General features: G+C 28.1%; 1 protein-coding gene across 4 annotated transcripts in view; it reads left to right on the top strand.

The window, feature by feature from the left end:
• The first annotated feature begins 326 nt into the window (after positions 1–326).
• LOC101240264 (uncharacterized) overlaps positions 327–16,874 on the top strand; it is a 43,107-nt gene continuing 26,559 nt past the window's right edge. For 2 of the 4 annotated variants that reach the window (XM_065817215.1, XM_065817216.1), the window contains exons 1-4: positions 348–516; positions 5,635–5,782; positions 7,288–7,460; positions 9,171–9,219. In XM_065817215.1, the coding sequence (XP_065673287.1) occupies positions 470–516; positions 5,635–5,782; positions 7,288–7,460; positions 9,171–9,219 (417 nt within the window). In that variant the 5' untranslated portion in view covers positions 348–469. Of the gene's footprint in view, positions 517–1,483; positions 1,595–5,634; positions 5,783–7,287; positions 7,461–9,170; positions 9,220–16,874 lie in introns of those variants that run through there. The other 2 variants (XM_065817213.1, XM_065817214.1) reach the window with 2 other exon arrangements.

The following is a 16,874-nucleotide window of genomic DNA, read 5'->3' as shown; positions in this document are numbered from 1 at the left end:
TATCTTTAAAATAAAATTTGATATAATCTTTAATGAAAGCTCATTTAATAATGATACAGGGAAGCAAAGTTATATAAATGTAATAATCTTAGTATACACTGGTGCCCAGTCATCAATTCCTGAAAAATAAAACATTTGAACATTAAACAAATCTCTTACATTATCACAGACAAAATCTTTAAAATTATGTTAAAATTGGTCTCAAATCAAACAAAATTATCTACCCTTAAGAATAAGTGTGCAAAGGCCTAAATATTAAAGGTCTTGTTTCCGATACTCCAAAGCTTGGCTGAGATCTTGTTTAAATGCAAAAACCGCGAGGATTTAAAAAAAAAAATTTATCAAGTGTAAACAAAACACCCGTTGTAAGGGTTTCTTGTAAATAAATATTATTTCGAATGGCTTGATTGATAATTGTTGACGACTTCTTCTACTGAATAATATTTCGATAATAAATATTGTTGCTGAAATGTTTTCCCAAAGTTTCAGTGAAAATAGGCGGTCTAGCAGTTACTCGTAAGTTTATCGATATGTTTAGTTATTCAATTAGGTATGTTACATGAAATTTTAAAATTTATTAATTTTTAGATTGTTATATATCACTAGAAAGAGCTCTAATACAGTATTTTAATGGTGAAAAAATTAGGAAAATTGAACAATTTAACAAAAAGTTATAAGGTTTTAAGTAACAAATTTTTGATATATGGATTTCTTGAAGAAACTGTGGTCAAAATTAAGTTTTTTTTAACGTAAATTGTTATAACTTTGTCAGTTCTTATCAAAACGCCTACAAATTGGTATCAAAAGAAAGGTGTAAGACTTCAAATTTTTATTAGTTTTAAGCAACGGGCGTATTTAGGGGGCTAGAGGGGGCACCAAACCACCATTTATACGGTCAAAAAATTCATTTGTTTGAAAAAAAATGAGTTCATTTTAATAAAATTTGTAATTTTTATATACAAGAAACTGTTATAATTTGCTTCCAGACCACTGCTAAATATAAGAGGTGTATTTTTGAGTTAAGGGTGGGATGGTTTAACACAGTCTATTATTAAAAATGACTAATTAATATAAATATATTTATTTTTATTAAAATGAGTAAATCAAATATAAAATGCAAAAATTAAATTTCTCTTCTTTACAACATATTCTAATGGTATATGCATTGACTTAGAGTGAGGGGCGTATGCCCCCCCCCCCTTCACCTCTTCAACCTAAAAAAAATTTAAAAAATTTTTTAATGCGATTTTAATAAATTTATACTATTTAAAATAATAGAAATTAGTATAAATTTTTTTTTTTACCACATTACAAAATGCATCAAAGTATCTACATTTTAAGTAAATGGAGCCTTGTAACTGCCTTGCTTAAGAAAAACTAAATATATTTTGAAACAAAAGTTGTAATTAGTTTGTCTTGGCCTTTAGTAAATGATTAAAATTTTAAATTTCAATAATGAGATTTAGTAATCATTTTTAACAATAGGCATGACGAGAACATAAGCCAGACCCATCTATCATAAAATTGCAAGTCACAATACTTGCAGTTTGGTAATTTTATGCCAAATCAGCATGACATGGCATGACATGGTTCTGTAAGTTTTTACATTGTTTTGATTTTTTTTTTTTCAATTGAACCTAAAATCATTAATAATCTAGTGAAAGAATTATTTAATGTATCCAATAATTTGATATAAGTACTTTAAAAACTACAACATTTTGTTATGTGAAAGACAATACACTAAAATTTATTTGGATTATATATTTAATCTAAAAAAAATCCATTTAATATTTACTCATACAACTTTTTAACCGGTTTAATACATGTGAAAACTGACATAGGCATAAAAAAATTAACATGTGCATGCTAACCTGAAATAACTTGGAACCTTTTTGCAAATCATACCACTTGCAGCACCAAATTTGCAAGTCACACCACTTGCAGTACTTAATTTTCAAGTCACATCGCTTGCTGTACCTATTTTGCAAGTATGAAATATCACTTGTGGAAGATAAAGAATTTCTACTTTTTGGAGATAATACTTTTACATATTCTGACATTGTTGAAACTGTTTTACTAATCGGTACTACTAGAGGTAGACTCTAATGACTGTGTCATTGTATCCAATGGTCTATGAAAAACAAGAAGATCATTGCAAAAGACAAAATAACTTTTAGAATAGCTTTTATAGTTGTGAGTCTATTTTCATAATTGGCTATATTAACAAGGTTATAGATATTATTTGTGGTTAAGTTAAAGCTAACATACTCATTGACTAATTTAACAGTTTTAGTAAATGACTCTTCATTTTTAACAAGTATAAAAAGTATATGGCTGTTCTTACACTCAATGGTTGAATCAGATGACAATATGAAACTATCAGCTAAATGTTTTTTTGAATGCTTTATGAAATACATGCAACATTTTTGTTAAAAAATAAAAAGTTATTATGTGGATAAACACTTAACATTTGGATAATGTGACTATAAAAAGAAAATGCTATAGGCCAGTCTAAAAACTACTTCATGCCTTCTATAATAAATGAATGATTGATCAGTAACTAAATTTTCAATATCAATTTAAAAATACTCTAAATAAAAAGTGCAACAAAACAATGTAAAAATATTCCATTTGTTTAAGAAAAAAAATTACAATCTTTAATTTTAGTTTATCTGACACATCATTGGTGTCATTGTTTACTGATCAGCTCCATATTTAAAATAATATAAATATCAACAACAAAGTTTCTATTAACAATAAATATCTATTAACAATATCATTATTAACAATAATATTTTTATTATTAACAATGTTATTATTAACAATATTATTATTAACAATATTATTATTAACAATATTATTATTAACAATATTATTATTAACAATATTATTATTAACAATATTATTATTAATAATATTATTATTAATAATATTATTATTAATAATATTATTATTAACAATATTATTATTAACAATATTATTATTAACAATATTATTATTAACAATATTATATTAACAATAAATTTCTATTAACAACAAATAGTTTCTACAAATAATAAATATCAACAACAAAGTTTCTATTATTTTCTTAACAGTCTCATAAATAAATAATAGTAAAGTTAAACATGAGAATTTAAAGTATTATCACACATGAGAATTTAAAGTATTGTAATGTAACGGATGATAACTAAAAATCCGGACAAAGATCATAACTTCCTCGTTTTTTAATGTTTTATAAAAGTAAAAAAAGTATATATTTATACGAGTATTATCTAATTTATTCAATATAATATTCAATTTGATTCAATCATTCCATTTTGTCTGACACGGTCAATCAAACTCTTGGTGCGACTAACTGTTTCTTGGATAACATTAGGATCAACTTTGGTCAAACAATACTTAATTCTTTCTTTAAGTTGTGAAAGTTTTCTTGCTTGCCAATTATTCTTATACACAAGACCTTTCAATATTGACCAAAAATTTTCAATGGGCCTGCATTCGGGTAAATTTGGCGGATTATTTTTTTTTGGTACAATTTCAATATTTTTAGCCTTTAAATATTCCAATACGCTTTTGGCATAATGAGCAGATGCAAGATCTGGCCAGAACACAAAATTATCATTTAAATGATGCTTTTCTATAAACGGGATAAGTCTCTTTTGAACACAATGCTCTAAGTAAATAAACTGGTTGATAGCGTTGCTAGATTCTCGAAAATATGGTTTTGAGGTACCTTTGGCCGAAATAGCGATCCAGACCATTATTTTTTCTGGAAACTTCTCTTTTTGGCTGGATTATCAGTTCAATAAGTCACTGGATTATCAGTTCAATAAGTGGAAATAGCATTTCCATTTATCGAACTGCGATTTAAAGTAAAGTATGATTCTTCGTCAATGATCAATTCAAAATCAAGGTAATTTTGGTAAAGCCAACTGCAGCATGTTCGAATTTTTCACATCATTTGCTCATCTCACTTCAGAATCTTTTGCTTTTTATAACATTTGATAGCAGACTGATTTCTGAGTATTTTATTCACATACTATTGAGAAATACTGAACTTACGAGCTATTTGCCTCCGTGAAATACCATTTTGATGGTCAAACATGGTTTTAAGCTTAGAAACTTTACTTTTTGGCATTTTTTTAGCTATACGACCACTTCCAGCCTTTCTTTCATGTCCAAATTTGTTTTCAGCGCATTTTATTTTGTCATAAATGGTAGTTCTTGGAATATTTTCAGCAAGAAAATGCTTTACTGTGTATGTTTTGCCAAGATTTATATTTTCCAAATAAAACTCATACTCATGTTTCCACTGCTCATCTTCATTTTTTTGGTTCACCTTCATTTTTAAATGATTGATTCAAATACTTTTTATGTTTTCTAAAAAAAGAATATGTGAGCTAAATAAATATATTTTAATTATTATGTATACTTATTTTAACACAAAGCAAAATTAACTTTAACTTTGTCCGGATTTTTAGTTATCACCCGTTAAGAGTGGAGGAGTTCAACTTTTGTTTATTTATGAGAATTTTAAATATAATGCACAGAAATTAAATTTATATAACTTTGCTACCTCGTATCATTATTAAATGAGACTTTATTAAAGTTTATATCAAATTTTATTTTAAATATTATCTAATAAAAAAAATGCACAAAATAATTTTAAATTCTTTATATATTAGAGCAGCATTTATACAAAACTAGTAGTAAGAAACCCGTAATACAAGTTATTAGTAAATAAATCATTAATAACAATTTAACTTGATATATCATTTGAAAATATATAATAAAATACAAATTTATCTGTAAATAATCAGTTTAGTTCTGCTTGTTTTTATTTGTCTTGATATTTAGTTAACATAAAAAGATCACTCAACTTAAGTTATTAGGTTCTTTTTAAAATCTGTTATAGCAGCAGGCACTAGAGAAGGAAGGTCAAGTACAGCCTGCCAATACCTGATAAAAAAGTTATCATTTAAAATTACAAAAGCATTATTTTACATATTTTTAATTGACTTAAAAAGAAATTATCACCTAACATAACAGCCCTGTACTACACACACATATTTTAGCTAGTTTAACACCCTACCTCCACACAATAGTAACTATATTGAGTAGATTTAATTTTGATCATTATAATCACATGTGGCTAATCCTTTGGCAATTATTAGTTATTGATGTTTTCAAAAAAATGTACATGTACAACAATTACATTGATCATTGATTGACTTCTTTCTGTTCTTTTGATAATGGAATCATGAAGTTTGAAACATCCGATGAACAATTTTTCTGGTGCAAGTGACTCCACTAATAAAATGTTATTTCCACAGTTATACATACGTAATTTTAAATAAATTATCTGTGCGACGTCACTGTCTTGCCACCAAGACAGTGGTGTTGCACAGTTTCTTATGGTGTTCTGAAAAACTGAATTTTCTCAGAGGCTGTACTAGATATACCACATAACTGTGTGTACTACTAGCTGTACTAGATATACACATAAACATATATAGATAACTAGTACTTGTTTTCTATGTATTATAGTATCTTTGTTTACTGTTTAAAGTAATTTTTTATTTAAACATTCTGTATCTTATGTTTTATTATGGTGTACTAATGATTTTTTTTTAGAGATCTGAGTCACCATGGTTTCCAATCACAGAACTCACAAGAAATGTTTTCTCAAAGTTTTACTGCACCCTTCGATACACATCATTCTCACAGTGACTCACAACAGAACCCTGGCACAAGTGATTACTGGTCACAATCTAGTTCTCAGGTAATTTTTTGATCTCATGTATTTTTATTACTTTCCAACAAATTTTACTTACCTCCACTCTTTAGTTTGTTTCTTGTCTCTTGTTTTTCATTCGGTGGTTCAGATCATGTTATGATCTCACTAAAACTATTATCTCATACTTCTTGTACATTAGATTCACCCTATTATCATCACCCTATCATCACACCTCTTACTACTATCTTATGACTGAGATTTCTTATGTGATTTGCAAAAGATTGATGCTATAGAATATTGTCTGTTAATAACTTGCATGAGCACCATGTTAGATGCTCAAGCAATTTATTATCACTTGTTCTATTAACCCGAAGTCAATCTCACCTTATTCATTATTCAGTAAGATGCATTCTTTTACTTCAAATGTTGCATTCTTTTACATGTGTCCTTTCACTGCAACTGCAAACTTTATTCTTAAATCTACTTTTATTCATCTAGTTGTTTTTTTTTTCAAACATTCGTGCTTTAAAATTCTCTTTTTTTTAAATTTTTATATTTAATAATTTGCAAACATAGTAAAGGCTAGTCTTTTTTCTTTTTTCAAATTGTTGTCATAATCCTCTATCAACCTTAAATCTCATAAACCTGAGTATTTCTCTTTTTTTAAATTTAAATCTAAATTTAAGTTGACATTTTAAAAGTTATGTTGTGTAAATAAATTTGGAGAGTGCACATTTACATTTTTAGCAATATTTATATTAATATATAATAATAATAATTTTTTAACAAGTTATTATTATTACCTCCCCAAGGCATAGGCTAGGGTTTGCTATATTTTAGGATTTTTTTATAGTGTTTTTTTTTTGTTTTGTTTTTTTCATCACAGTTAGGTTATTGTATATTGATATATAGTTACTACCTAGGATTGTAGTGTTTACCATTATACTTCCAACCATCTAATTAAAATACGTCATATTATCTACTAAATACCTCATTATATTGTCTAACATATTATCACTTATCGTATTACCCATTATATTACTTACTTAACTACCTCGTATTGCTTCTAACTACTCTACTCTATAGTAATATAATGTTATCGATTAACTTACAATATACAGCCAACACTCAGTCTACCTACTTATTATTTCTCATCAGAGCATCTCCTATCTTACTAACAGCCATTACTCTGCTAACTAGCATTTAACTACCTTCAATTAAAGTATCTTCTATTTTTATTATATTTATTTGTTGTTTGTCTACAAAGATATTGTGGGTTCAATGCTGCAACTAAACAACTCATTATTCATAGTTTTGAGATAATGGCAGTTAAAATTTTTCCTTCTAAGTTTTTTTCAACAATTCTATTTTTGATAACTGTCTTTAATTTAGTAATAGTAGCATATTTGAGATATCTTAAAACCATCAAAATTTGAGTTATCCAGTTATATTATTGGAGCCACGATATAAAAATCTGCAGTACTTTTTTATGATTACACTTTTATTTTCTACTTGATTTTTTGTTATCTCTGTTTTAATGATACGTTTAGCAAGATGATGCTCATCTCAATTATTCAAAAAGACCTCTATTGTTTGCATCAAAAATAAAAAAACCGCAGTCTTTGTGTAATGTGTTTGGTGGTGGAGGGGGAATGAGCAGTGGAAGTTCTTATGCAAAGTTTCAAGAAGTACAACAGCAAAAAGTTGCTGCTAACAATCAAAAGTTTGATTTTTTTTAAATAATTCTTTTAAACAAAATTTTTTGATTTTTTTGTCTTTTAAACAAAATAACAACAATCATAAGATTGTTGTTATTTAATTTTAACTTTTGTATAAATTGTACATTTGATGACAATTATGTCACTATTTTAACAATTTATAATTAATAAAGTTCTAAACATGTTTTAAGGAATTTTTTTAATGGCAGTTTTAAGAGATATTTGTGGATTTTTATCTAATATAATATTTACATGAAAATGTGTGAAAATCATAGTTTAATTTTCTGAAGAATTGTGTTTATGGAAAAAAACCATCAAGCTAGCCGAACAAGGATCCAAATATAAAATTATTCATTTGAATTGTATGATAATAAGTCCCAAATATAAAGCAAGAACAAATATAATGCAAAAACAACTCTTTTTTGAAAAACTACTTGTTCAGTAAACATTGTTTGAACCACTTAAATAAGATAGTTAAGGCTTCATCTTAAGATTTTGAGCTATGGCGGACCCGATCTGTGTCGTATTACCCAAAGTAAGAGTTGCTTTGAACCATGTCAAAATGAATGACAGTGGTGACATTGATACCAAATTATGCTGGAGCAGAATATGAAAATGAACTACAGGATATGATCAATTAAAAATGTTTACTGGAGTATGACAAAACTAATAAAGGACCTTTATTATATTATAATAAAGGTCCTATTATATTTCCTTTTATTATATTATAATAAAAGATAATTTTTTTTTAATGGCTGTTATTTAACAAAACAATAATATTGTGGGATATTTGTGGATTTTTCTAATACAAATTTAAATAAAAGTTAATTTATTAATTTTGGAGGTTTATCTCTTGCTAACTCCCTTAAAGATCAATTCTTTTTAAAATTTTTTGTCTGCAATGCATATTTAAAACAAAACAGAACTAAACTCCAATGTTAGAGTTTGCTAACTATCAAAACTATAACAAAAAGAATGCACTATATTTTCAGTTTGCGTTTCTCTTATGTAAGGATTAAAAAAATACCAAATACCAAGTCTCTTGTTTGGATTTTTTTTTAAGTGAAGTACTTTCTCTCCATATGTCACATCATGAAATTGGACCTTTTTAAAATTAAACCACCACCTGGTTTTATAAACTGATCAACACCTTGTTTTTGTATATTACTGTATGCTGGCAAAAGGCTATTTCAGTGTGACATCACACTGCTCATCTAAACATGCATTTATAGTTAGTTGTTAGGAATTTTTATTGATATTGTTCTATTACTTCAAAAAAATGTTTTTCACCACCACAATGCTAAGAGGGCCACTACAGTGAGAGTTTATTTGAGGCTTCTTTATTGTTTACAACTCCTTAACTCAGAAACACGAACCTTGACAAACAAGGGTGCTGCACAGAGAAATGGATTGTACTACTACCAGGGAAGTAGTGAGAATTGAACTCAGAACTTCTCTCTTATAAAACAAGTGCTCTACCACTACCACATTAAACTTATTACACACATAATTTTATAATGTTAATAAATCTTGTTTTCATACAGTTTTTGTTTTCTTTTTTCTTTTAATTTTATTTCTGAATGAAATTTAAACAAAACAAAAGTTTTTTATTTTTTAATCAATTTACACAAAATTATAATTTTTTCTTTTTATATAAACACAAATTTACAAAAAAAACAATTTAATTATCATTTTTTATAGAATAATTTTTTTAGAGATATTCTCCAATCATTTTCAAAGCTTTTAGAAGAGTCGTCATCAGAGGTTTTTAATATTCTTTGTTTTAATATTTGCATATAATTTAATTAGTTTATTAATTAGTATATATATATATATATATATATATATATATATATATATATATATATATATATATATATATATATATATATATATATATATATATATATATATATATATATATATATGAAAAATTAAGAAAAATTAATCCAGGCAAAAAAAAATTTTCAAGTAAAATTTTTTTTTTCGAAAAAAGATGCTTAAACTTGGATTTCCTCATATTACTGATTTGATTCGTGATTCGATTCATGAATCAAGACCCACTTCGATTCAAGATTTAATTCGAAACCAAAAATGCCCATATATATATGTATGTATGTATGTATGTATGTATGTATGTATGTACGTATGTACGTATGTATGTATGTATGTATGTATGTATGTATGTATGTATGTATGTATGTATGTATGTATGTATGTATGTATGTATGTAAGTATGTATGTATGTATGTATGTATGTATTTATGTATATGAGACAAGGTTTGTTCATTGAAATATGAGCAAAAAACCTTCAAATTTAAATTCAAATTTAACAGACAAAAAATTTAATAGTGGAAGTGTCTTCATGTACATCAACAAGATTGCCTGTTCATTAACAAAGATAAGCTAAGTAAATTTGCAGTTCCTTGAACTTGAATGTGTCAGTCTGATAATGAATATGCATATTGGTTGGGTGCATTTACAGACGAACTAATACCAACATCAAGTAATCCAATGTGATTGCACTCTTTATTTAAGTTTTCAATGATAAAAATTTTGGGCACTTAGCATAAGATAGTTTTAAATGCAGTGACATATTATTGTCTAGACAAAATGTTAGCTTAGTGCCTTGACCACACATTTATCCCGCAATGCTATTCTTCATATATCAACATATATATTTGTTTAAACAAATACTCTAGTAAGGGTGCTTTAGAACTTAAGAAAGATATTTAAAGATTTAAAAACTTTTTGCATGAAAAACTAATTAATTCCCAACAAGGCTGCAAGCGACTACTATTAATTTGGGAATTACAAGAAAATAAAGTATCGTGTTAGTGAAGAAATATGATTCATTTCTTACAATAACTAATGTTATGGGTGTTATAAATGTATATACAATGCATGTGTTATTTTGTTACTGTTGTTTATATTTATTGTTTTCATTTTCCATAGTAAATTTTTGGGTTTTTTTCTCTTTTTCTACTCTTGATTAAACCTAATTTTTTTATTTATTGAATCTTTTCATGCATTTTTTGTTATGAAACTTTTGCAAGCAGCTGAATAATAATGTAGAAAATTGTCATAGTGTTCCTCAATTTCTTATCAGATAAAGCTCTGTTCCAATCTATATCATTGAAATACACATGTAAACATATTTTCCTTTATTGTAATTGAGTTATGATTCCAACATTGATTTATTAGTATCTCGAATGTGGTAGTCAAAACATAATAAAAGATTTGTTTATTCAATAATGTGTATCATAAGATATACTAAAAATACGCTCTTGGCATTCCGCTAATATCAAATTGAGTATTAAAGTTATTATTATTAAATTAGCATTACTTTTGATATAGTATCATGGAATTTATACACCAAGAAGACATTTGGACCTTCAACATTTGTTGATCCTAATTTAATTCATTCCAATGAATTTGGTAATACTTAAAATCACTACTAATTAAAAATACCATTAATATTAGAAGAATAAAGATTTTTAACTTTTAATATGGTTTAGTAGACCAGCATGTAAAACTTTATCAAAACCTTTTATATTGTGGTCTTCTCCATGTCAAGAGCAATAACCCTTGTCATGCTGCCTCTTTCTAATGCAGAGTAGATTTTTTCAGTTACAGCAGTTTGCAAGTTAGCTGTAGAATTAGAAGATTGAAATTCATATTGATTGACAGACATTTGTTAGAAAATTGTTAGAAATTTGTTGATTTAAGACTCAAAGAAATTGCTAGTAATAGAGGCAAATGTTGGATGGGTCAGAGTGTTCATCAGAGTTTTCAAAACTTAGAATCACAGATGCTATTTTCCATCAGGTAGGAAAACAAGATTCACTCAAACATTTACTAAATAGTTTAGCAAGAGTTGAAGAAAGTTTTAGAGAACATTTGTAAGACTATGAAAAGAATGTTGTATGGACCACAAGTCATAGTATAGTTTTATTGAGAAATGATCTTAACTTAATTAATCTTTTTTATGTCTAACAATGGTTAACCTGTTTAACTGGAATGGCAGAAGGAGTATAACCATTAGATTCAAGTGTCGAATGAGAGAGAAAGTTTGTTGTAAATAGTTCTGCTTTATTTTTGGAAGTTTTTGGTTTGTTTCTTGTTTCTCTGTGCAGCAGCCGTGTTTGTCCAGGTTCATGTTTTGGAGTTAACGCGTTGTAACAACAATAAAGTAGTCTCCTTAACTGTAGTAGCCCTATTGGCCTTGAGGAGTTGAATTACAATTTTAAAAATATAATAAGATGAGACTAAAAGTCTCTAGAACCTAACTTCTGAGATAAGATTTGAGATTTAGTAAACTGAAAATAATAATATAATCTCAAGGTGAGTTTTCGTTCATTTTAAAAAATGGCTGATTTTCATACTGTGTTTAAAGAAAAATAACCCAGATATGTCAAACTACCACCCAATAATTATTTTTCTAGCTTTCTCAAAAGTGTTTTTAGTGAGAGTTGGTTTGAGATGGTTTTATATAAGCAAATATGGGTGTTAATTGAGCCTATTTGCATGAATTGTTAAGAGGGCAAAGGTGCACAGCACACACATTTTAATTTACTAAAAAATAGCAGGAATTTTTAGATAACTGAGGTATCATTGGTTCTATATCTACAGGTCTGTCATAAGTATCTGACTACTGACTTTCTGAGTTTCTCATGACTTGCTTTAGCTAAGTTAAAAGCTGGCTTTTCAAATGAATGCTTTAAACTGTTGTTACCTATCTTGTTGTTTTCTACCAATGTTGTTACTGTCTTGCCTATCCGCTTGTAAACAGAGGGGAAGATTAAGATCTTTGTTTTTTGAGTTATTAAAATTTGGACTGCCTCAAGGTTCAGTATTGAAATTTTTCTTTAATTTTTTTATAAATGATTTTTTTATATTTATTAAAGACTCAGATATATGCAACTTTGCTGGCACTAAGGCTCTTTATGTTTGTGACAACAACATAATGTTATTTTTCGTCTTTATAAAGAAATAAAAAATGTTTTTTATGGCTTGCTATTATCTAATTTTTTCCACTGTTCTTTAATTTGGATGTTCTGCTTAAAAGGTACATCTTATTAATAAAATGCATAAAAAAGGGCTCTACATTGTCTACAAGAGATCTGATAACTCATTAGATAATATGCTAAATTATAATATTACCCAAGTATCTACTTCAGGAATGTTTTTATTACCTGAAGTTTAATAATCTTTTTGTTTTAAACTCATATATCAGATCTTATTATTTTAAAAATTCTGTTGGCACATAAAAGGTGTTCAAAAAAAGAATTTTAAAATGTTACAGGAAATCTTACTTTTATAAAATTTATCAAAAATAATTTGTTTGTTATACTTATTGTAGTTTATTTGATTTCGTTAGTTTATACCCAGACTTCTAATTTATGGTTTAAGTATATATATTTACAATTGTTAATTATTTTATAACTTATTAATTCACAATATGTTTGTGTAAGATAGTACTGTCTTATATATCTTAATGTGTAATTTTTTTTTTTTTAAAACAATTGTGAATGATCAAAAGCAATATAAAGTTTTTAAATTTAAATTAAACATACTGTAAACAAAATTGTGCCAATATTGTTTGCTACTTGGGATGTGACATGTTGTTTGCAGAAAAAAGACTTGAATCAAGCTGTCAATTAAAAAGGCAAAGTACAAGATTATAACTTTCTTTAGCAAGAAATCTTGCATGATAAAGTGTTAGGTCTTTTAAAATGATATCCTGTGACAAAGTTACTTAAGTAAAAGACTGTTAGGTTGCAAATACTTCTAGTTACCTCTAGGAAATGTGTTTTTCTGTAAAGGTCCACTGCAAATTTGTTAAACCCTATCAGCCTAGAAAAACTGTTAAACTTTATCAGCCTAAAAAAAAACATAAAAGCTTATCATTCTATAAAAACTGTAAAACTTATCAGCCTAGAAAAATATTTATTCATCTATGTATAACAAATTTAACTTGGGTTGATAAAAAATATTGATGTATTACACTTCCTTTGCTAATTAGATTCTTTAAAGAGTTTTATTTTACCTTATTTTAACTGATACTGCTCCGTTTATTCAGCCAATCTTACTCACAGTTGTAATAAGCAAAACACTATTATTTGCTTCAAAATGTCATTCATTTAAAAACTTTGCTGTTGCACTAGCCTGGGTTATTACCCACCCTTTAGAAATTCTAAACACTCATAAAAACTGGGGGTCATTGAGGTCTAGTGAACTCAAATAAACTGCCAACCTTTCTACATTTTTGTTTTGAATAAAACTATTAGTAATTTTTTTGTGTTCAGGTAAAGAGTCAGAAAGGATGTTTTACTTTTGACATAAAAGTTTCCTTTATTTTAACTTTGTTTAGACCATTTTGTTATTCGTTAAGACCATTATTTGGTAAGATCATTTTGTTATGCTTTCTTGAAGTTGTATCTGACAGTTAAAACTTATTCAAATCTCCTTTGCCTGCATTTATGTTACAGTTTTAGCTACATGATCTGTTGTAAAAATATTGTACCATATTAATTATTGCAACAATTTTGCTGATTTTGACTATTAGTCTAAGGATATTGAATACTCACGTAGCTTTTCAATAGTTTTTCTAAAGGAAAAATATTTTTTGATTTTGTTTGAGATACCACTTATATAAATTTTTCAATGTGCTGACAATAGTATATGTAATGGTAATAAATATTTTTTCTTATGTTTTAAATGTCCCCACAGTTTTGAATAAAATGTGTATGAACATTTAATTATAGTAAACCAGTAACTTGTTTTACTGCACATTTTTATTCTGTGTCATTTCCCAAGTGAGTACTTTATGTTATATAATAAAAATTATATACTAAGTTGTTTACTATAAATTAACATACCAGTGTAGAGAAAACTTTTTTCAAAAGAAGGGTTGTACAAAGCAAATAAACTCAAGGGCCATCACAAGTCACCAGTCACCACAAAAGTCACGTAATTATATATATATATATATATATATATATATATATATATATATATATATATATATGTATATATATATATATATATATATATATATATATATATATATATATATATATATATATATATATATATATATATGTATATATATATATATATATATATATATATATATATATATATATATGTATATATATATATATATATATATATATATATATATATATATATATATTTAAACATCTTCGCTTCCAACAAGGCTGCAAGCAGCCACTAATTAAAGTTGGAAGTTACTGAAAGAGAAAAGATAAAGATTGTAGAGCAACATAATGATTGACGGATGACTTAAAGGATTGCAAATTATATGAATCAGGAAAGCAAGATGAAGGTAGCAAATTCCAAAGAGCTGTTGTTCGAGGAAAGAAACTAGACAAATAAGCGTTTTTGGAGCACTTAGGAACAGTCACAGAAAAAGGATGAGACTTAATTGAATGACAAGTAACACGAGAATGAATTTTAGTAGATGGCACAAGAGATGCTAGCTCTTTAGGGCAGTGCCCATTTTAGTATTTGTAGAAAAGAGAAAGAGAAGCAACATTACGACGATGTGATAATGGTTGGAGGTTGGTTGCAAGAGCAGGTCCAACTATGTTTACAATGCGTTTTTGCACCTTGTCTAAAAGAGAAAGGGCATCATTAAAAAAACTGCCCCAGATATGGCAACAGTATTCCATACAAGGCCGGATTTGGGATTTATAGAGATAAAGAATAGAATCCAAAGTAAGAAAGTGACGAGCTCAATAAAGAGATGCAACCTTAGCAGATGCTAATTTTGCAACTGATTTGATATATGGTTTCCAAGAAAGATTGGAAGTAAGAGTTAATCCTAGAAGATAAAGAGTAGATGACTCATCGAGTACATCACCGTTCATAAATATAGGAAGATCTAAGTTATTGCGATAATGATTGGCTGAAAAAAATTGAGTTTTATCTGAATTAAAGTTCACCAGCCACTGTGAGCCCCATGCTGTAGCAGAAGTGAGATCCTTTTCAAGCTCAAATGCCCCCTCCAAGCAATCAGAGGGTGTTGGTTTCTTATCACGACAAGAATAAATGGTAGTATCATCAGCAAACAATGCCACCTTAGATGTGAGAATATCTGGAAGATTGTTAATGTAAATTAAAAAGAGTTAGGGCCAAGAATAGAACCTTGAGGAACCCCTGAAGTTACAGAATAAGAAGAAGAGTGCTGTCCATCGAGGACAACTTTTATACTACGATTGGAAAGGAAGGATTCAATAATCTTAAAGATGTTGCCAGATACACCATAAGAAGAAAGCTTATAGCGAAGACCAACAAGCCAAACTTTATCAAAAGCTTTTGAAATGTCAAGAGCGATGACCTTAACCTCTCCACCTTTATCTAATCCACGATAAAACCTATCAGTTATTACTGTTAGCAAATCAGCTGTAGAACGAGAAGATCGAAATCCATATTGATGGTCAGAAAGTAAGTTATTAGATTCAAGATGAGAAATTTAGTGTTTGTTAATTAAAGATTCAAAAACCTTGCTCATGATAGGAAGAAGACTTATGGGATGGTAGTTAGATGAATCAGATCGCTCTCCAGAATTTTTGAAGATAGGGATAACAGATGCCGCTTTCCAGCAGGCTGGAAAACAAGACTCTGATAAGCACTTGTTGAATAGTTTTGAGAGTATAGACGATAGCTCCGGAGAACTCTTCGGACTATAACAGGTATGTTGACTATAACAGGTATGTTGTCCGGGCCACAAGCTGTAGAAGAGTCTAGGCAGGAAATCACTTTAGATACAGAAGCTGGAGTGATATGAATGTCAAGCAATGGATCAACCTGTTTGTTGGCAATATCAGGTAGAAGCAACTAGTGGAATCAAGAGATAATATTGATGAAAAGTTTTTAGCAAACAATATAGCTTTGTCTTTAGGTGAGGTGACAAAGTCTGAACCATACAAGAGAGGCGGAATTAAAGATTTGCCCTTATTATTGATATTATTAAAGATTCTCCAGAAGTCACGAGAGCCTAATTTTTGAGATGAGATTTGAGATTTCATGAACTGAGAATAGCGGGTTTTGGCATAAGACAAAACCTTTTTACAATTGTTTCTAGCAGTAATAAACAGACGTCTGTTTTCTGGAGAGTTGTTTTGCTAATAAATATGGAAGTAACAGTTTTGATTGGCAATCGCAGCAGCACAGTGTGAGGAAAACCATGGAGGAGAGTGAGGCTTGACCTGGAATCGTCAAAGGGAACAAAGGATTCAATGCCAGCCTGAATCCACAAAGTTATGTAAGAAGCACATTTGTCGACAGGAAGACGAAAGATTTCCAGTCACAGGAAGAAGAAAATCCCAGTCAGCTTTACTGTAGTTGTAAGAGGTTCGATATTAGGGGGATTCAGGTGATAAAGAAGAATG

This window comes from Hydra vulgaris, chromosome 14 (assembly GCF_038396675.1).
Source record: "Hydra vulgaris chromosome 14, alternate assembly HydraT2T_AEP".
Lineage (NCBI taxonomy): Eukaryota > Metazoa > Cnidaria > Hydrozoa > Anthoathecata > Hydridae > Hydra > Hydra vulgaris.
This window is presented reverse-complemented; position numbering and strand designations above follow the sequence as displayed.